This window comes from Monodelphis domestica, chromosome 7 (genome assembly GCF_027887165.1).
Source record: "Monodelphis domestica isolate mMonDom1 chromosome 7, mMonDom1.pri, whole genome shotgun sequence".
NCBI lineage: Eukaryota > Metazoa > Chordata > Mammalia > Didelphimorphia > Didelphidae > Monodelphis > Monodelphis domestica.
The window spans coordinates 207,547,987-207,569,885 of NC_077233.1; the positions used below are offsets into that span (position 1 = coordinate 207,547,987).

The 21,899-nt window shown below is 39.3% G+C and overlaps 1 protein-coding gene across 1 annotated transcript in view; it reads left to right on the forward strand.

Annotated features, from left to right (window-relative positions):
• Positions 1–21,899, forward strand: part of GABBR2 (gamma-aminobutyric acid type B receptor subunit 2) — a 737,774-nt gene that overhangs the window by 693,685 nt on the left and 22,190 nt on the right. The window contains exon 12 of the mRNA XM_056806338.1: positions 10,889–10,996. Within this exon, the coding sequence (XP_056662316.1) occupies positions 10,889–10,996 (108 nt within the window). The remainder of the gene's footprint in view (positions 1–10,888; positions 10,997–21,899) is intronic.

Consider the following 21,899-nt stretch of genomic DNA (forward strand, 5'->3'; position numbering starts at 1 on the left):
AATGTGAAGGTGAATCAGCTGTTATAAATCTAATGGACTGGAACCATATTATGAAAGCCTTGAGAGCTAGAGTCAGGTTATAAATAAAATATTTATATTATTTTATTATATTATATAAATAAAATATATTTTATTTGATAGCACATGGAAAGCCCCTGAAGGTTTTTGAGAGGCAAAGTAATCCTAATGGTACTTTAGAAATATTACTTGGGTAGAATGAGAGAAATGGTTTAGAAAGCCTGGAGGCACAAACTTCATTCAAGAGTCTGTTATAGGGGGCAGCTGGGTGGCTCAGTGGATTGAGAGTCAGGCCTATAGACAAGAGGTCCTGGGTTCAAATGTGACCTCAGACCCTTCCTAGTTGTTGATCCTGGGTAAGTCACTTAATTCCTATTGCCTAGCCCTTACCACTCTTCTGCCTTGGAACCAATGCATAGTATTGATTCTAAGCTGTAAGGTAGGGGGTTGTTGTTTTTTTAAGGGTCTATTGTGGAGAGGAAAGTCTGGATGCAAGAGATATTACAAAAATAGAATTAACAGGATGTGGCATGAGAGAAAGGAAAGAATCAAAGACCACTCTGAGGTTACGAGTTTGGGTTACTCTGGATAGCTGGGAGATGGTGATCCCATCAACAATGGTAAAGAAATTAGAGGGAAGGACAAGTTAAAGTAGGGGGAGATGAGTTAATGTTTTGAACATGTGGAATTGGAGTTGCCATATTAAGATGGAATTTCCAACAGAAATTTGGAAATAAGTAAGCTGAGTTCTGGGGAAATTGAGATGGAGGTTTTAATTTGGGTGTCATCTGAATGCCATGGAAGTGGATTAGACTACCAAGGAAGATTTGAGAGAGAAGAGAAGAAAGCCAGAGGTAAAAATGCAAAGAACACCTATTTGTAAATGGTGCACAGAGAACTCAACATCCAGGAAAAGAAACTGAGAAGGAACAACCAAAATTGTAGGAGCAAAACCATGAAAGTGTAGTTTCCTAACAGTCCAGGAAAAAGCCAGTGCTAAGAAGGTAAGGCTGAAGCACAATGTCCAATTCACAAAGAATAAGGCAAGGACAAGAAAAGAGACAGAATGATATCGTACAGGGAGAGAGGAGCAAGATCAAGGAAAGGTCCTTTTGGAATAGTGCTAACCCAAGTATGTTTGTTGGATGAAAGGAATGAGATGGGAGAGAAGGAAAGACGAAAGATGCATGAAAGAAACAGGATGATTGATACAGCAGGGTCACAAAGGATGTGAGAGGGAATAGGTTGAGGACACAGGTAGAAGAGTTAACTTTAATAGTAAGGAGTACTGCCTCATCTTCTACACCTATAAGGAAGGAGGAAAGGACACAAAGGAGTGTAGAGAAGTAAAGGATGGTTGTTGATAGAGTACTCCTAAGAGAAACTCAATAAAATAGGAAGTAAGAACTAGGGGTAGAGCTAAAAAAGAAGTTACAGATCATCAAAGTGTTTTACACATGAGGAAACTAGGGTCAAAATATGTTCACTTGACTTGGCCAAAGTATGGTCAAGCCCAGGTCATCTGACTCTAAATTCATCTCTCTTTCCATTTGCCTACACTGCTGAGAGTGAAGGGGAAGGAGTAGAGTTGGGATCCTGAGGAAAGAGTAGCTTTAAAGCAGCTTTTAAAGGGGATGTGATAGATTCAATAAAGGATAAATAAAAGGATGACTAGGTAGAACTGAGGACCCAGGAAAAATTAGGTAGCATAAATTTGTACTTGAGATTATTAGCTAGCATACATTCTAGTGATAACCAGCCAATATGATTTCATTATTATCAGGGCAGCTAAGTGATGAAGTAGATAGAGCATTGAGCCTGGAGACAGGAAAGCCGAAGTACAAGTCAAGTATCGAACACTTACTAGCTGTGTGGACCCCCTCTATTTGCCTCAGTTTGCACAACTATAAAATGGAGATAATAATAGCACCCACCTCCCAGGATTAGTGTAAGGTCAGATAAGACCTTTATACGTGCTTCCACAATGCCTATCATATGGTAGGCGCCACATACATACCAGTTATTAATGTTGTTATTGCTTCCTCCATGAGCATTCAACATTTCAGTTCAATCAGTTTTAAGGAATACCAGCCCAATGACCTGGGATGGCTCTGCATTCCTGAGTTGCCTATAGAGAACCTAAGATTGGGAACGAGACTGATGCCCTTGTTAGGGCAATTGTCAGCAGCTGCTTCTTCCTTCTCACTCCCACAGCTCAGCTGCCCTGACTCTCCAAATGTGTTAATAATGATCATATTCTGTCATTACAGGCCCATCTCTGCAAATTCTAGGTCTCAGGTGGCACAAGCACAGAAACCCACAAAGGACCTCAAGGATATAGACACCACAACACCCCTGGCACTAGTTCCCAAAAGGAGAACAAATTAAATGCTACCCATTAGGAGCAATTCCCAAGTGCCCTGATGGCTGGGTTCATCCTACTCACAACCTCAGCAGATTCCTCCTTTCACTGATCTCCTCTACTCTGACACTACAAAAATCACAGCCACTTTCCCAAAATACAGATCAACAGTTTTCTCTGAGACTACCATTCCTGCATTCTTTGGCAGTAGTGGTCTCAGGTGAAAGTGCTAACCTCCTCTAAGCAGCTATTTTTGGTCCTAAACTATGGCTAAGGTCTCTCAGTATTTCATTCTTACAATCCTGGACGATATGTGTTATTATTATCTCCTTTTTACAGATGAGGAAATTGACACTGAGAGAGCTTAAGAGATTTGCCCAGTGTCTGAGACTGGATTTGAACTCAGATCTTCTTGAATCAAGATCTGTCACTCAGTTCACTGTGCCAACATGATGCAATGATCTCAAATGGATAATCGGTTCACTGTCACTGAAAGGCTTCAAGTAAAAATTGAGTGACCATTTGTCAAGAATGTAGCTGGGAAGAATATCACTTAGAAAGAGATGGGTTAGATGACCTTTAATGTGCAGTGGGTAAAAGTTCAAATGACTGAAGAAACAAAAAGTTCATACTTCTGAGCATATCAGATTATCAAGCAATGCATGCCAACCACCCAACAAATCTGGAGCAATTGCCTTCCTCAGCTTTGACACTGGACCCCAAAGTCAGAGGAAGACAGACCTGTGTGCATTAAAAACAATCAATATAAACCCAATTAATTAAAAGGAAACCAGGATACAATATTGGGTGATCTGATTTCTAATTAAAGGAAAAATTAGGGACTTTACAAGATGGAAGTGGAAAATAAGCAGGTACAATTTCCTGAAGTCACAGAAAGGGGTGTCTCAATCTCCTCAAGTGTCTGTAAACAGTCAAAGGAACATGGAAACAATAACTGATGAATCAGTACAGGGTCGGGGTGCTTGAGATGTGTAGTCTTGAGAAAGCTCCTTGCATCATGCTTCAGACTGACCTGGTTTCTGATCAGCATATCCTAGGTCCTTAGTTAAGGCTCTCTAAGCAATAGGGTGAGGTGGCCCAGCTTTCCAACCATACAGGACTAGGTTTAAACAAAACAATAAAATCCTCTCCCAATTTCTACAATTGAATAAAGTTTTCTCATAGGACCCAAATTATACTAGACCCATAACGGAATAGAAAGGAAACTGCGATAGCCCCAAAATTGAGTCACAAGATAGAGGCAGTGTGGTTCACTCAATTCCCACCACCACTTGCTGCTCCCATCCCCTCATTTCCCTCAGTTTTCCCCTTTGGATTCAAGGAGGAATAGCCCCCTCCCACCATGGGTCACTTAGCTGTAAGCTAAATCCATAAGTTTTTTTCAGATATTCATGATCAGAATTACATAAATCAGGTTATACAGATCAAACTATATAGAAGGTTCACAATGGATTAATTTTGAGGAGGATTTACATGTCACCAAGGTAAACAAGAAAACTTAAATATAAATACCATGAAACAAAAGGACAAAACAATACAATAAAGCTCATCAGTATTAACCAACATCAAATCTCCTTATTCCCTAGTAATCCATTCCCAAAATCTATTTAATCAGCATATTCTGAGTTCCATATCTCCCATGTAGTCCTCTGGTCCCAGGCAATATCTTCTCTTGGATATTCTGAAATAAGCTTCATTCTCAGAGCAGATATGAAGTGGGGATCTGTATCTGTAGTTCCAAATCAACTTTAAAGTTTTCTATATAATTCTGATAAAGTCTACTAGTAACAAGGCAATACCACTTAGCACAGCCTCTTAGATTTAGTTTTCTAATAATTACTTCATGTGAAAATCAGATCAAGCCTTATAGGGCTAATCCTATTAAAAATAGAGACATGAGTAACATGAAATTAAGAACCCATAATTCACCCAAGAATTTAGAGAATTTCCGCTTTTATCTGCCACTGTTTTTCTTGTGCTAAATCCTATACCTAATACAAAAATAATTTTTAAAATTCATGAGGGTCTAACTTGTAAAGTTAACTCTTCTGTCTTTTAAAATTACCAGACATATACTTTAAAGTGGGAAAAGAATTTCTTTCTTTACAATTATTTAAAAAATGCTATTTTAACAAGTTGCTGGGGAATCTAGAACTAATATTCTTATGGCTTCTTCTAACTGGGTCTACTAAAGATTCTTTTCTTACTTATCAACATTACATGAAACTTTTACCAACTGACCATGTATTAAGGGACAGAGATATTGCAAACAAGTGTAAAAAGGTATAAATAATAAACATATCCTTTAGACCAGTGATGGGCAACCTTTTGAGCTTGGTGTGTCAAAATTTGCCCAAAACCCACGCATAACTCAGGTGATGTGTCACTTCAAGAAAAAAAAACATAATTTCACAATATTTATAGTTTAAATAACAAAAATGTGTAATTGTAATATATAACTGTATTTAATAAACCAAAAACTAATTCTTTAACTTCCCTGCTAATTGACTTCTTTGTTCGTCTGTCACTTGGTTTCTTTTGTAGGTAATGATGTTATTTAACTTGTGTGGGGTGCTGTGAACTAAGATAAGTGAGGGGGAGGGGAAATTCTTTAACTAACCTGCCTATTAGTGACTTTTTTGTTGCTGAATTTCATTGGCTAAATCTTCAATTGAAGGTTGGTATTTTGTACACTTCAAGACCAAACAACTACTACTAACTTCAGCTGTCAATCTGTTTCTTTTGTTGGTTTTGATATTATTTAACACTGAGAATAAGGTCTTACAAAAGTACGTAGAGGAAAAAATTGTGAGTAAAGCAATTGCTAAATTTTTCAGGGTGCTATAAGTGTCTAGTAATCAGTTCCAGGCACTCCTCTAATGCATGTGGGCCAGAGCAGAGGCTGCCATCCACCAGCCTGCCTGCCCTTGCACACTCTTTCTGCTTGGGCTTCTCCTCCCCGCCCCTGCAGGAGCCCCACATGCCCCAGCCACCTAGTGTGTGCTGCCATTCGCCCCCCTGCCCTCTGCCAATGTGGAGCAGCCCTCCCCCTGGGCCAGGCCAGGGCATGGGCATGGCCATGGCTGCAGGCATGTGGTTCCTCAGGTGGCTCCCAGGCCTCAAAGCATGCTGAGCCTACATGCATCTGCGTGTCATTGAAAATGACTACACCTGTCACTGCTGACACATGTCATTGGTTTGCCATTACGGATTTAGACCATAATATAATAAAAAACAATAATCATTTCAGAGAACACAAACAAAAGACAGACTCAGATGGACACTTAACAGTGAAATCTTGAATAATGAGTGAGTCAAAGAGCAAACCACAGAAATGATTGATTATTATGGGAAAAAATTATAATGCTGAAACAATGTACCAAAATTTATGGGATACAGCTAAAGAAGACCTCAGGAAAAAAATGTAAAAACTTTATTTTGAGAAGGGGTCCATAGGTTTCACCAGTCTGTCAAAGAGATGTATTACATAAAAAAGGTTAAAAGCCCCTGAAGAGAGCTTGAAAGACAATTCTCTTTTTCACATGGAAAAAATACTATAATTTATGGTTAGAAACTTAGATACACACACACTCTGTACACCTGTTTAACCTTTAATGTCACTAAAATGTAGTATACTGACAATGAAGCATGATATAATAATACTATCGCATGTTAGTAATTAAATAAAACAATCAATACAGCTAAACAAGAAAGGTTTTTGTTTATCACTAATGTTGATGATTGAGGAAAGACAGATATAGCCAGTTGTGGTTCAGTCATTTTGTCATGTCTGACTCTTCATGACCCCATTTGGGGTTTTCATGGCAAAGATGCTGAAATGCTTTGCCATTTCTTTCTTTAGTCCACTTTACAGATAAAGAAAACTTAAGCAAATAGGGCTAAGTGGTTTGCCCAAAGTCAGACAGCTAGTTAAGTGTCCAAGGCTGCATTGGAACTCAGGTCTTCCTAATTCCAGATCCAGATCTAGCTAGCTGCTCTGATATAACCAGAGGATGATTAAAAAAAAAAAGGTAGTTGAAGACTTTTTCAAAAATTTTGGAAAGGTCTTCTTCGAATTTTAATGTATTTTCAAATTGTTGGTTCTTTATTGTTTTTATTTTCACTTCAAAATTTATGACTTCTTACCTAAGGGGGATGAAAATAGTGGGAAGGAAAGAAGTATTAAATCATATGTGTTCTTCCTACTAGTGTTCTTCCTGCTAGGTAGCAGGTAATGCTACTAGCACTGGACAGCTTTGTCATTGCCCATAGTAGCCTCAGAATGAGTATTGGGAGGGAAAGGAAGTGAGTCACCAGCCATTTTTGTGTATAGAATTTGTGTAAATCCATAAAATCATAGATTTCGAATCAGAAGGGATCTTAGAAGATCATCAAATACAATCCCCACATTTTACAGAGAAGAAAACTGGCATGTAGAAATGAAATAATTAACCCAGGGTAGCCCAGCTGGTAAGTATACTAAGCAGAATTTGAGCCCAGATCTTCCTGATTCCAAGTCCATTGCTCTATCCAGCTCAAGAAATACTTATGTGTGTATATTTGTAGCTTCGAAATGCCCTGCATGTGTCCAATTAATTGTCCTAATTCAGTTAATCCTAATTTCTCTTACAACCTGGAGGTCTAGTGGATAGAATGAAGAAAATAAGAAAGTTTTCCAAAAGTTAGGAAGTAGTAAGTGTCAGAGGTATGGAGACAGGAAAAGCTGAATTCAAATCTTAACTCAGTTACTTACTATCTGTGTTACCTTGGGCAAGTCACTTAACCTCTCTCAGCCTCAGGTTCTTCACCTATAAATGAAGATAATAACAGTATGTATATTGCAAGATATTTGTGAGGCTCAAGTGAGGTAACTAATATTTGTACAGTGCTTTGCAAATCTTAAAGTGTCATATCAATTTATCAGTTATTATATACACTGAATGCTTTTCAACCTCCAAAAACTTTCCCATCCCCGAACCTTTAACATCTCTCCCTTATAGTCTATCATATTTGTATGCAAATAACAGACATGCAAATAAAAGAGTAGGGCTAGTCAGACTGGGTCATGACTATGGGTACCGCTAAGTAGGACCGATACAACAGGTCAGGCAGGTAAATGGGTTGGGTATATAGAAAGGCGGAAAGGACTGAAAGGATTAAGCAAAAAGTCACAAGTCAGGCAATTAATGCCCATAACTCTTGGGCCATAGAATATGGATGCAGAAGCCAGAGGAGAAATAAAGAAAACCGCATAGGACAAGTAAATGGGACAATGGACAGAACACTGGATCTGGAGTCAGGAAGACCTGAGTTCAAATCCAGATTCAGTCACTTACTATCTGTGTGATCCTGGGCAAGTCATTTACTGCTACATGTCTTGGGTTCTTCATCTGTAAAATGGGAATAATGATAGCACGACTGTTGTAAGGATGCAAGAAGATAATTTTAGAGAGCATAGCACAGTGCCTGGCACATTGTAAGCATCATATAAACATTAGCTATTATTATTATGTAGTCAGAGGAAGCCATGCTTAGCACAAAATCACAGGCAATGAAGCATAGAGACAAGAACATAGATATTCAGGCATGGCCAGAATCACACAGAAACACTGAACAACTACCCACTTCTGGTTGTTGTTCAGTCACTTTTCAGTCATATCCAACTCTTCGTGACTCCATTTGGGTTTTTCTTGGCAAAGATACTGGAGTGGTTTGCCATTTCCTTCTCCAATTCATTTTAAAGATGAAGAACTGAAGCAAAGAAAGTTAAGTGACTTGACCAGGGTCACATAGCTACTCAGTGTCAAAGATCAGACTTAAACTGACAATCTACCTCTTTTTAAAGAAATTAAGAAGTGTCACATAAAAATCAATATTTGATATCCCTCTGGTGCTAGGAAAGTGTTGCTAGGGAACCTTGTTTTGATGACACTCCAGAGTTAGTTCCTATAGCTAAGCAAATTACAGGCATGACACTTAAACAGTAAATGAATTTGGGGCATTCCTTTGTCCAGAGTGATCCCAGAATTCTATTCTGTCTTACCCAAGTGAGTGAGTATTCTTCCTGGTATCCCACTGGCATCTGGACTAAAGGTTATCCTGCCTCTGTGTTTCTGGGAGAGCAGAGACCTTTGCTGTCTACCAAGGGCTACCAATCTGGGTTTGTCTGTGGGCCAAAGGAGGAATCCCTGGGGAATCACCTTGCTGTCTCTTGCTGGCCAGATCACTAAAGGAGGAAATCCTTAATGAAATTCAGCCCAGAGCCAACAGACAGTTTATCTGCAGTACCCATCTATCGGCTCCAAAACAATTGAGGGAGGAAGTCATTTTTTCCCTTAAATAATAAGTTCAATCAATCAGCAAATATTTATTAAGCACTTACTAGGTGTCAGACACTGAGCTAGGTAATGGAGATACAAAAACAATAGAGGAAATGATCTCTCTACTGGCAAGCAGCTTACATTATATTGGAGAATTTATATTCTAAAAGGGAATTAAGTTCAGGAAATCAACTAAGATAGTAAGAAGAAAACAGGTTTCCGAAGTCTGAGGTATTGGGGTCCAGAACCTACTAGGTGAGCAAGTTAAAGACAGTGGCGCTGGAGGCAAGCATTGAATGTAGAGCAGAGGCTACAAAGTGATAATCATAGGGGAAGTCAAGGTCATGCAGAAACAAGCAGCTAATATTTGGGGAAAGTGCAAGGTGGTTAGGCCTCCTAAGAGGGTCCTACACAGTGTTCTTCCTTAGGTTTTTGATTAGACCTAGATGAGCTATTCTAAAAGATCCTGACCTTTGCCCATACTCTCCAGACTAACTGGGCTTTAGTGGCCACTTTTCAATATGTTTCCCATGAGCCTGGAAGGCATCTATCTCCTTACTTTGGCCATTGCCATGGTCAGCTCCAAGCTCTTCTGCTTCCTGTTCCAAATTTTCAGGCTTTTCCAGTCTAACCTTAATGCTTTCAACTCTGATATTGGTCCCTTTCCACTCTCAAGCTCCCTATTCCACTTCTCTGAAGACCCAGGGATGGTTCTCCACTCCACCCACTTCAAAGTTTGCTTCTCTGCCCACATCCAATGCCTCCTGGAACATCTGTTAAGTTTCATACCCTCACTTAAGGCACACATTTCTACACTGAAACACAAATAACTCCAAGCTACGGAAGAGAGGGTGTCTTGTTGCACGATACAGGAGAAAAAAAACCATAGGAAAGGACAAGATGGAGAATTTTCTCCCTTCTGGGCAAGGCAAAATGCAATTAATCATATCATCATTGTAATTGTTTTTAAAAAACAATTAAATATTGTAAATTAATCCTACCAAATTAGACCTGACTAAATTCAAAGACTCTCTGAGTGAAAAAAGACCTTAGAGATTATCTAGTCCAACTGCTTCATTTTCAGAAGAGAAAATTCAAGCCCAAGAAGATAAAAATGACTTGCCAATGAGAGTCAAGGCTAGACCCCAGGTCTCCTGACGCCTAGCTTGCTCCTTTTTACCCTACATGTAGCTCAACTTTTTTATAATGGAGAGTCCATAAATTGGAAAAAAAATGGGATTCAGAGCTAAAGATCTTGAATCTTCAAACTTTCAAAGGTTGTCAAATTCTAACAATTCCACTTTACTTCTTGTGGTTAATACCTTGTATAAGTCATTTGATCTTTCTGAACCTCAGTTTCCTCATCTATAAAAAAGAGAGGGTTATACTAGTTGGCTTCCTAAATCCATTCCAGCTTTAGATCGAAATCTAAGTCTATGGTCTATCAAGACCCAAGATATCCTCAGCCATAAAAATCCTTAGGTAGGAATTGGGTTAGGGAAAAGGCAGAGCCTAGTAGGCACAGGTGAGATTGGGAGAAGGGGAGAAAGGGTTTCTATGCCATTCAAGTTTGTAGTTACTTCAGGATTGTTATCCAAAATCTTCCTTGTCATGTTGTGAAGAGATAACAGTGCCTTTAAGACAATGAAAATTCTGGCATAAATAGATTTGGAAAGGTTCATTCTTTGGTCTTTTCCAAGTATGTTTAGAATTGATGCTTTTTTTAAAAAGTTTTTAAAAATCTAAAGGAGAAATTTGGAATGATCTCAAAAGTTTTCAGAAGGAAAATTTGCTCACAAGACATGCATTTATGGGGCAGCTAGGTGGCTCAGTGGACAGAGAACCAGACCTGGAGGTCCTGGGTTTGAATATGACCTCAGACACTTCCTAGCTGTGTGACCCTAGACAAGTCACTGAACTTCAATTACCTAGCCCTTACTACTTTTCTGACTTGGAACCAATACTTGGTATTGATTCTAAGAAAGAAAGTAAGGATTTTTTTAAGCGTTTATTAAATTACTGTTCTGTGCCAAGCAATGGATTCAAAGCAATGGGGATTCAAGGAGCTTGCATAATGGGGGAGACAACATGCAAATAACTACATTTGTATGAGGCATATTCAGTGTAGAAAGGAGATGTAAAGTTCTGTCTTCTCTTGGATTTTTAGGTTCGAACCTGGATTCTCACGGTGGGCTACACAACTGCATTTGGAGCAATGTTTGCCAAAACATGGAGAGTCCATGCCATCTTCAAAAATGTGAAAATGAAAAAGAAGGTAATTCCCACCCAGTTCCCCAAAACAACAATGACATATTCCACATCCCTGTGAATCTAGATTGTATGTTTACTATGGATTGTCCTTCATGCCCTTCTTAAATTCTTCAAGGAGTTGGAGCAAATTTCATAGGCAGTGTTAACACCAGCACCATAACTGGGTCATATAAAAGACTAGCATCACTGGGCACTATTGGTGCATTCGTTGGCCCGTACTTATTTTGGGGTGAAAAGGAACAGACTTTTGGCTGTGATACCCATGCCATTTAGTCCCAAGTCAGTCAGTCAATAAGCGTTTAAGTGCTGACTGCATGTCAGATACTGTGCTAAAAAAAAAAAAGGCAAAAGCCAGTACCTGCCTTCACATTCTCAAATTGAGGAGCTCACAGTCCACACTCCCTAGTACCCTCAATGACAGATGAAGACCTCTCTGCTGCCCCCTAACCACCTACATTAGAGGATGTTCCCTATCCTGTTCATCTTGTTCCCATTCTATAAAAAAGAGCCAGACGGGCAGAGATCCAGGCCAACTGCTTCCCTTTCTGCTAACTCTGCTATGCCTAGACATTTAGGGGCCCTAAATTCATTCCTAGTGGGCCTGTCAGATAGCCTGGCACCAACATCTCCCTGAATCCTCAGGGTTGCCTGACAGAGGTCTATGAGAAGTCTCTTGGGCTATGAAACCTGAAAGAGCTCAGCCCTCATCATGAGCTGGGCCTGAAGAGTCTGAAGTTGGAAAATATTAAAAATTACAAGAAATCAGGGACAAGGTTAGGGCTAGAATTATGGAATTTTCTATATCAGTTAAATGTCTCAGTACTTCCTTATAGACCCCATTGCATAGTGAGCTTTAATTATTTTCCATAGCAGCAGAGTATTTGTAGATTAATGGAAACCCAAGAAGCCAAGGAATGCATGCCTCACTGCCCTAGCAACAACAGCCCATCAGCTTCCACTTGCAAATTTGGTTTGTTTACTGTACCTTGTCTTGATGTGCCTCCCAGGGTTTCCCCACTAATATTTCAAAACCAGGTAGGTAGTTGGGACCAGGAAGGGGAAGAAGGGAAAGTAAAGAATAGACATATATATTGAAGAGAATGTGAATGTCAGGGTCCCATTGGGTGGATCCATTGGGGGATGGGAAAAGGAGATGGTGCCAAAGTGAGGTGCCCATAGGCAAAAATAATGTTTTCTGGTACTAAATCTATTGGCTTATGGACTGTATTTGTTTAAGTGTCATAGGTGGGTGTATAATTAAAAGCTTGGTACAATAAATATTTTATCCCCCTCCTAAAAGAATAGTGCCTCTGACACTTGCTGGCCCTATGATGGTAGTTGTCACTTAAATTCTCTAGTACCTCATCTGTGAAATGAGTATAATAACACCTATGGTACCTACATCACAAAGTTATTGTGAGGATCAAATGAGATAACATACACATGGAGCACTTTGTAAGCCTTAAAAGGCTACATAAATGGGAGCAGCTAGTTTTCTCAGAGGGTAGAGAGCCAGGCCTAGAGATGGGAAGTCCTGGGTTCAAATTTGGCCTCAAATACTTCCTAGCTCTGTGACCCTGGGCAAGTCACTTCACCCCCATTACCTAGCCCTTACCCCTCTTCTGCCTTAGAACCAACACACAGTACTGATTCTGAGACAGAAGGTGAGGATCTTTTTCTGCAAGGCTGTGTAGATGTAGGGTTCATTTATAATTACCTTGAATGGCCAAAAGCCTTGGTCAGCCTTGACCAGGCCAGGCCACTTAATAAATGTCAGTATTTCCCACAAGGTGACCTCCAGGGCCCACAGGGGTCTTCCTGATCCTTCCTCCTAGTCCTTTTATTTGATCTTTATGATCATGTCAATATCCTCTGTTGTTTTATTATTCTTCTTCTAACAATTAAAGTCCACGTGACTATGGTGATTCACCCTCTCCCTGTCTCCTAAGAAGCCCCTTTGCTCTGGATCCACATACGGAATGACCAGCATAGTCCTGGGACATGCCTAACCATCTAGAAAAAGATCAGGCTCTTTTTCCTGAGCTCTTAGATTTTTTATGGCCCTGGAGGAAAATTAAGTAAATCTTAGATTTGGTTCATGTCTGGGTCTCCTCAAAAGGAGTAATAGAAAAGTACTCAGTGTATAATGCAAATCAGATATGGGACAGCTATTTTCCACATTCAAGAGAAATACTTAACACAAAAGGCTTTCACAAGTGTACATCAATACTTAAGCAAATGGGAAGGGGGTGGGAAGTGGGGAGGGAAAGAATATTCTAAATCAATTAATTAAATAAATGAACTTAAAAAAAAAGACTTAAGCAATTAAAAACAGATGTTAAAATAATATTATCTCCCAGAAGGCTGAAACTTAATAAGAATCAGTATTTGAAACAGTTTCTGTTTCTATTTAATAGCCAGATACATTTCACCTCAGTTCAGCACTGTCTAAACAACTCCTGACAGATCCTTGTCTTCTGGCAAGCTGGGTATGGAGTTGAACTCCTTTTCCTGTCCCGAATATTCTCTCAGATGCAGAAATTCCCCTTGCCACCATAGGCACTATGGCAATGAGCTTAATCGACCTGATTTTTGAAGGACCTTGAACATTTGTTTTGGTGAGGGCATTCTGCTCTGAAGTAAAAATAAACTATTAAAAGCTTTAGGATCAATGCTTACCCTGCACTTTCCAATATCTTTGCCTTTACAGAACTATTCCCTTTACCTAGAAGTCTCTCACTACACTCCCCCTTTCCTTCATTGAAATTCTATCTATCCTTCAAACTCAAATATCAATACTACTTCTCTAGATAGCCTTCCCTGATCCCAACTGGGTCAGAGAAACCACAAACCATGCGTAGCACTTTCTTTTTCTCTAATGTGCCTATTTTGATCAATTCCACACCATAATAATAAAGTTATTATATTATTATTTGCTATGAGAGATGTGAACACTTCACATCCTCTAGCTAGACTAAAAGCCTCACGATGGCAGGAATAACTTTCATTTCTCTTTCTAGAAGTCCCTCCCACTAAGCTCCTCATACTTTGTGATTTGTACATTGTACATGTTTGTATGAATAAGTGAACATATTTAAATGTGTTCCTTTAAGAGACATGTTAAGTTTTATAAAATATATCTTTTTGGATATGCCCTGTTGAAGCCTTCGTAGGGTGTTCAGCTAGAAGAAATCATAGAAATAATCTCATATGATTCACTCAAAGCATAGCGATCTGACCACATCACTATCCTATTCAAGAAACCCCAAGGGCTCTGCCTTTCCTGTAGGATCAAATATAACCTTTTCTGCTTGTTTTTTGGAAACCCTTCACAATCTGACTCTATCCTCTCTTTCCAGTGTTTGTTTTAAGCCCTTATCGTCTCTCTTAGTATCAATCCTAAAACAGAAGAGTGGTAAGAGCTAGGCAATTGGTTTTAAATGACTTGCCCAAAGTCACACAGCTAGGCAGTGTCTGAGGCCAGATTTGTTATTAGCTTGTCCTACCCATGAGCAATTAATGTTTTTCCAGATGTTTAGATTTAGTTTTATTTGTGTGAAAAGTTTTTTGTAGTTGGATTCATATAATTCCTGTGTTTATCTTGGCAGATAGATTCCCAAATATTTTATTTTGTCTAGAGTGATTTTAAATGGAGTTTCCCTTTCTAACTCTTGCTGCTGAGGTTTTTTTGGAGCATATAGGAATGCTAATGATTTATGTGGGTTTATTTTGTACCTTGAAACTTTGCTAAAGTTATTATTTTAACTAGCTTTTTGGATGATTCTCTAGGATTCTCTAAGTATACCATCATACCATCTGCAAAGGATGATAGTTTCATTTCCTCATTGCCTATTTAAATTCTTTCTGTTTCTTTTTCTTCTCTATTTGCTACAGCTAGTGTTTCTAATACAGTATTAAATAATAGAGGTGATAATGGACATCCTTATTTCACTTCTGATCTTATTGGGAAGGCTTCTAACTTATTCCCATTGCAGATGATACTTGCTGCTGTTTTTAAATAAATACTACTTATTATTTTGAGGAAACTGGCACCAGATTTGAACCCAGGACTTCCCAACTCCAGGGTTAGTGTTCTACCCACTGTGCTACCTAGCTGCCCCTCTCTCTTTCCAGTTTTAATGCATCTTGTTTTTCTTCTTACCTACAATGCTGCTAAATTTACTGTCTCTCATACATGACTTTGTCTCCCTTCTTCTCCATAACTTTGCATTAACCTCAAATGAGCATCCTTCCTCCCTCACCATAGCTTGATTGAAAACTCAAATCAAGTGCCACCCCCTTCCCAGAGACTTTCCTAATCTGAAGTCCTTACTGCTAGTACTGTCCTCTACAAATTAATTTCTTTGTCTTTCATATTTAATTTTGTATGTTCTTGTTCTCACAACAGAAGGAAGCTTCTTCACAACATGAATGATTTCATTTTTCTTTGTGGCACAGTACCTGGTACATTAGAATGCACTTGACAAATAAATTAATGAATTTTACAAAGAAGGAAACTGAGGCTGAGTGGATAGATAACTTGCACAAGACAATAAGATCAAGAACAAGAATAAGAGTCAGCATTTATATGGCTCTTTTAGGTTTGCAAAGCACTTTATAAATATTATTTCCATTTTATCCCAACAACTCTGGGAGGTAGATGCTGGTATTATTCTCATTTCACAGACAAGGAAATTGAGGATGAGCATCTTGCCCAAGACCACAGAGCTAGTAAGACAGGATTCAAATTCATGTCATCCTTTGAGACCAACACTCTGCCCTCTATGTCGGCTAGATGCCTCTCAGAACAGTTTCTAAATGGCTGCCTCGAATTTTTATCTCAAATTCAGTGCTCTCTCCCTTTCATCATACTTTACCCTCATGTTAGTTTTCCGGGACAATTTGGAGAAGTTCAAAAAGAATGAATTGTTTTCTGGGCTTCTTAACAGCCAGCTAAGCAACACCTTTGTTGGCCTCATGGTTCTCCCACTTGGCCATAGTGCCACTGGTGTTGGATGCCATCCATTATTTTGAATGACAAATACAAAACTGATACTTTTCCTTTGGCTCTAAGATCAGTTCTCCTCTTCTCCTCTCATTATGATAGCTGTCCTTTAAGCTTTGTCCATCAGCTGTTTACAAACACAACAAAGTGACCACTGGAATTATAGGCTCCTACTTCCTCCCTTTTTGCTGAAGCCACTGATGCCATTCATGCTGCTACCCATTGGGGCCTATTTTAGCTTCATTTATTCTTCAGATATTTCTTGAGCCCTGACTGTGAGCATAACCCAGTGCCAGACAGTGTTAGGTCCATTAAGGTAGGCATGGAAGGTATCAAGTCACCCAAGACTCCAATACCAATCACAACAAAGCCCTGATTTGAAGATTCTCATGGGAAATTCTTTCCTGGCAGGTCAAAATTTCCTTCCTAGCTTTATCTTTATGATGTTAGCAATGATATCACTCCTGAACAGTATTGATTTTCAGTCTTTCTGGTATATTATGAAAGAAATTATTTAGCTAGCCTAGAAAGAAATAATCCTTGACAGAGGAATGTTTTGATATACATTCCAACTCTACCACCCCTTCCCAAGGGAGTCGTAGGTGCTTCTGGAAAATGTAGCCTTCTCCTCCCTGCTAAACTTGGCCATTCCCATCAAAATCGGTGGCAGCTCTAGCATGTGCTTAGCCCAGGTCTTCTGTGGCATAGGAACCACATGGTATTATCTTTCATGAGCATTCCATAAAGGCTTTGAGCTCAGCTTACTTTTATAATCCTGAACCCATTATTTCATCGGTTTAAGGAAGTAACTTCAGGGTAGCTAAGTGGCATAGTGGATAGAGTGCCAGACTTGATATCAGGAAGATCTGAGTTCAAGTCCAGCCTCAGATACTTATTGGCTGTGTGGACCATAGACAAGTCACTTAACCCTGTTTGCCTTAATTTCTTATCTATCAAATGAGCTGGAGAAGGAAATGGCAAACCCACTCCAATATCTTTGCCAAGAAAACTCTAAATAGAGTCGGGAAGAGGTAGACACATCTGAAATGACTAAGCAATAACAAGGATGTACCAACATGGAGACTCCCTACATCAATCTCAATTAGTCAAATTAACTCTAACTTACAGTCCTAGAAAGTTATCTTGATACAAAGAGATGAAGTGACTTTCCCATGCTCCCCAGTTAATATGTGTCAGAGGCAGAATTTGAACCAAGGTCTTCCTGTCTCTGAGGCTGGCTCCTTTATCCAGTACTCCATACTGCCTCTCTTGAACTTTTGAATAAAAGAAAGAATTCATCGATTCTGCGTGTTATGTGACATGATAAAGGCAGAGAAAAACACTTCATCATAATCTAATTCAGGACTTTGTTTTGATTATTTTAGTTACACATAGATGGGTGAATGGGGCTTTGTGCTTTTTGTTATACAAATAAAGCAATACTTTTATAGCCTTGGACAAATCATCTAACTTTGGTAAACTTCAGTTTTCTCATCTCATAAATATAGAAAGTTAGCTAAATGGTCTATAAGGTTTCTTTTAGCCCTAAAATTGCATAATAGTATGAGGTAAGAAGTTCCTTTGAGGAGATAGCATGGTCTAGGGGGAAAAAACACTGACTTTGGAGGCATAAGACCAGGATCTGGATCATAATATGAATACCCAATTACGACAGCAGCTAAATGACCATAGGCAAATCACCGAGCCTCATTTCCTTCATTTACAAAATGGAGATAATTCTATTTGTCCTATCTTCTTCACAGGATCACTCATCTAGAAAACTTAGTATTAAAGGAGATACAGCATTTCTATAAGGAAAGCATCTTGTAAATTTTAAAATACTATAAAAATTTCGAGTCTTTATGGTGATACACAATGAAATCATATATCTGAGTTGTATTCGTATTGGTTGTAAAAGACACACTCTCACAAGGAACTCTCTCCCTTCTCCCTTCCTTTCACCTCCCTCCCCTCCCCAGATCCCATGGAGCCATTGACACAGCTTCAATAAAATGGGAGTCAACAAGCCTATTTCATCAGCCCATGTTTCTTCCATGCATTTTCCTCTGAAATGAGACCATTAGCTTCTTGAGAGCAGGGACTGTCTCTCTTTTTCCATTCCTATATCCCATTGCTTAGCCACAGAGTTTGAAAGATAATAATAGTATGTTCTTAATAGTTTTTCTTTTTTTTTAATTTTATAGTATTTTATTTGATCATTTCCATGCATTTTTCATTAAAGACAAAGATCATTTTCTTTTCCTCCCTCCCACCCCCCGTGGCCGACGCGTGATTCCACTGGTATCACATGTGTTCTTGACTTGAACCCATTGCCATGTTGTTAGTATTTGCATCGGAGTGTTCGCTCAGAGTCTTTCCTCTGTCATGTCCCCTCAGCCATTGTAGTCAGGCAGTTGCTTTTCCTCGGTGTTTCTACTCCCTCAGTTTGTCCTCTGCTTATGGATAGTGTTTTTTTCTCCTTGATCCCTGCAGATTGTGCAGGGACATTACACTGCCACTAATGGAGAAGTCCATTACATTCGATTATACCACAGTGGGTTTGTCTTTGTGTACAATGTTCTCCTGGTTCTTCTCCTCTCGCCCTGCATCACTTCCTGGAGGTCGTTCCAGTCTCCATGGAACTCCTCCACTTTATTATTCCTTTTAGCACAATAGTACTCCATCACCAACATATACCACAATTTGTTCAGCCATTCCCCAATTGATGGGCATCCCCTTGTTTTCCAATTTTTGGCCACCACAAAGAGCGCAGCTATGAATATTTTTGTACAAGTCTTTTTGTCCCTTATCTCTTTGGGGTACAGACCCAGCAGTGCTATGGCTGGATCAAAGGGTAGATATTCTTTTATCGCCCTTTGTGCATAGTTCCAAATTGCCCTCCAGAATGGCTGGATCAGTTCACAACTCCATCAGCAATGAATTAATGTCCCTACTTTGCCACATCCCCTCCAGCATTCATTACTTTCCATAACTGTCATGTTAGCCAATCTGCTAGGTGTGAGGTGATACCTCAGAGTTGTTTTGATTTGCATCTCTCTGATTATAAGAGATGTGGAGCACTTCTTCATGTGCTTATTAATAGTTTTGATTTCTTTATCTGAAAACTGCCTATCCATGTCCCTTGCCCATTTATCAATTGGGGAATGGCTTGATTTTTTGTACAATTGATTTAGCTCTTTATAAATCTGAGTAATTAGACCTTTGTCAGAGGTTTCTATGAAGATTTTTTCCCAATTTGTTGTTTTCCTTCTGATTTTAGTTACATTGGTTTTTCTTAATAGTTTTTCATTCAAGGCACAGTTTAAAACAAAAGCCCCACCTAGAAGCCCAGTTCTAATATGCCCAAGTTTTCAGTTTTTAACTTGGAAAAAAAACCATCAATTGAGCCTGGTGCAGTGGTGCACCCTGGTAATCCTTTCTTCTAGAGAAGGAGACTTGTGGATTGCTTTAATTTGGGAGTTCTGAGCTATAGTTCACTAAGCCAATTGGGTGGCTGAACTAGATCCAGTATCAGTATGATGAGCCTCTGAAAGATGAGGCTGGTAGGCTTTCTAAGAAAGAGCAAACTAGCCCAAATTTGAAATGGAACAGATCAAAGCTCCCATGCCAGTCAGTAGTGAGATTGGGTCTACGAATGGCTATTACACTACAGGCCTGGATGAAATAGGGAGAATTCAGTCTATAAAATAAAATATTAAAAATCCAATTTAAAAGGTACAACATGGTGAAGGTGGGAAAGGGAATAAATTAGGACCTCATCACCCTTAGCTATTACCATGCATCATTTGGACAGCGTGGGTCCTCTGGGAAAAGATTGCTTGTCTAACAGCTCCAAAGTGTTTGCCTTCTGAAAAGAAGCTAAACTACAGGCTAGCACTATAATTCTGAGAGGGAATGGGTGGGACCTTATTGGAGAACCAGAAATTCAACTGGGATGTCAAAGTATGGCCTTGCTGATGCCCCTGATATCAATTCCCTTCTGAGGAAAACATTAACCATTGTGATCATTTTATGTGTTTTCTTCTGTAGCTATTTGAGCCTTCAGAGTTTTCTGTAGGGTGAAACAAAAAGTATTACTCTTGGAAAAAGAAAGGGATCACCCACATGACACCAGAAACTGGAAAGCAGTCAAATACTCACTTTGCAAGTTGGGATTGTTTCATCCCTTCTACATAACCTAGTGCCTGGCAGTAGGCACTGAGCACATGTTTCATAGTAGGTGCTTAATAAATGCTTGCTGTGGGGGCATCTGGGTAGTTCAGGGGATTGAGAGCCAGGCCTAGAGACGGGAGGTCCTAGGTTCAAATATGGCCTCAGACACTTTCCAGCTGTGTGACCCTGAGCAAGTCACTTAACCCCCATTGCCTAGCCTTTACCACTCTTTTGCCTTGGAAGCAATACACAGTATTTATTCCAATACGGAAGATAAGGGTTTAAAAGAGACAGACAGACAGACAGACAGACAGACAGAGAGACAGAAAGACAGAGAGAGAGAGACAGAAAGACAGAAAGAAAGACAGAAAGAAAGAAAGAAAGAAAGAAAGAAAGAAAGAAAGAAAGAAAGAAAGAAAGAAAGAAAGAAAGAAAGAAAGAAAGAAAGAAAGAAAGAAAGAAAGAAAGAAAGAAAGAAAGAAAGAAAGAAAGAAAGAAAGAAAGAAAGAAAGAAAGAAAGAAAGAAAGAAAGAAAGAAAGAAAGAAAGAAAGAAAGAAAGAAAGAAAGAAAGAAAGCTGAGGATTGATTGAGATAGTATATAGCATTCTTATTAGTATTCTCAGGTCCCACAGAAATACACAGGACATGGTTATGAATTCTCTCTACTCTAAAAGTACGAATATTTCTTTTAGATAAGTGTGTTGGGAAATTGGCTATGAAGTGAAAAAATTGAGGGAATCAATCAGTGGTTATAATTTAGATACTAGGTATCTAAAACTAAAAGATAATAACTAAGAAAAACAGATTGATGCTGTGGTAATTATTTTAAAAAGAGAATTTTATGTCATTTGTCAGATCCCAGAGTAGACCAGCCCACAACTGAAGCCTGTTATGAGATCAGTGTTATTCTCATGGTGGGTCCAGAAGCCAGATTCCAAGGAACTGAGATGGGAACAGGAGGTATCAATTGCTTATAAGCATACCATTAAAGCATTGGATCTAGATCCTTGATAGATTGGTTGGTATGAAAAAGGAGAAATCTAAAACTGGAGCAAAGGAGGAGAGAATGGAGGGATGGTGTTGAGAGACTCTGAAGTTTAGAATTGGGGAAGAGAGAGCTTGGGACAGATTGACTCAAATTTTTCATTGGAATTCCTCTACTGAGAGGACACATTCACATGGCAACAGAAGATGGCTTGAACAACTTCTATGATTTGTGAAACTCAAGCAACAGGAATTTCTGTCCAACAGGGAAAATATATGCTTCCTGTTGGACTATCTTTCTGGACAGGCTGTGAAGTGGGCAAAACCATATATTATCAAAGACAGCCCCTGCTGGAACAGTTTGACAACTTTCTGAAGTCCTGGCAGGCCTTCTCCAATCCCTTCCAGCAAAAGCAAACCCACCAAAAAGTCTGGAGGCTCCAAAAGGGACAGAGGTGGGTCTTGGAATATAGAAGTAGATTCTAGGCACTAAGCCAAGATTTGCTTTGAAATGAGCCAGCATTGATGGACCAACTCCAAGAGGAACTGACTGGCTGATACTCTTCGAGATGAACCAGACTGTGCAAAGGTGGCTATATCCTTGTCTGGGCTGATTCAATAATGGATCAAGGGCTCACTGCAGCCTGACTTGGCCTGGGTCCAATTTCCCCTACTTTTTCATCTATACCCAACACAATAGACACCTCCACCCTATCCTACTGGACCAACTCATGTGGCGCTATG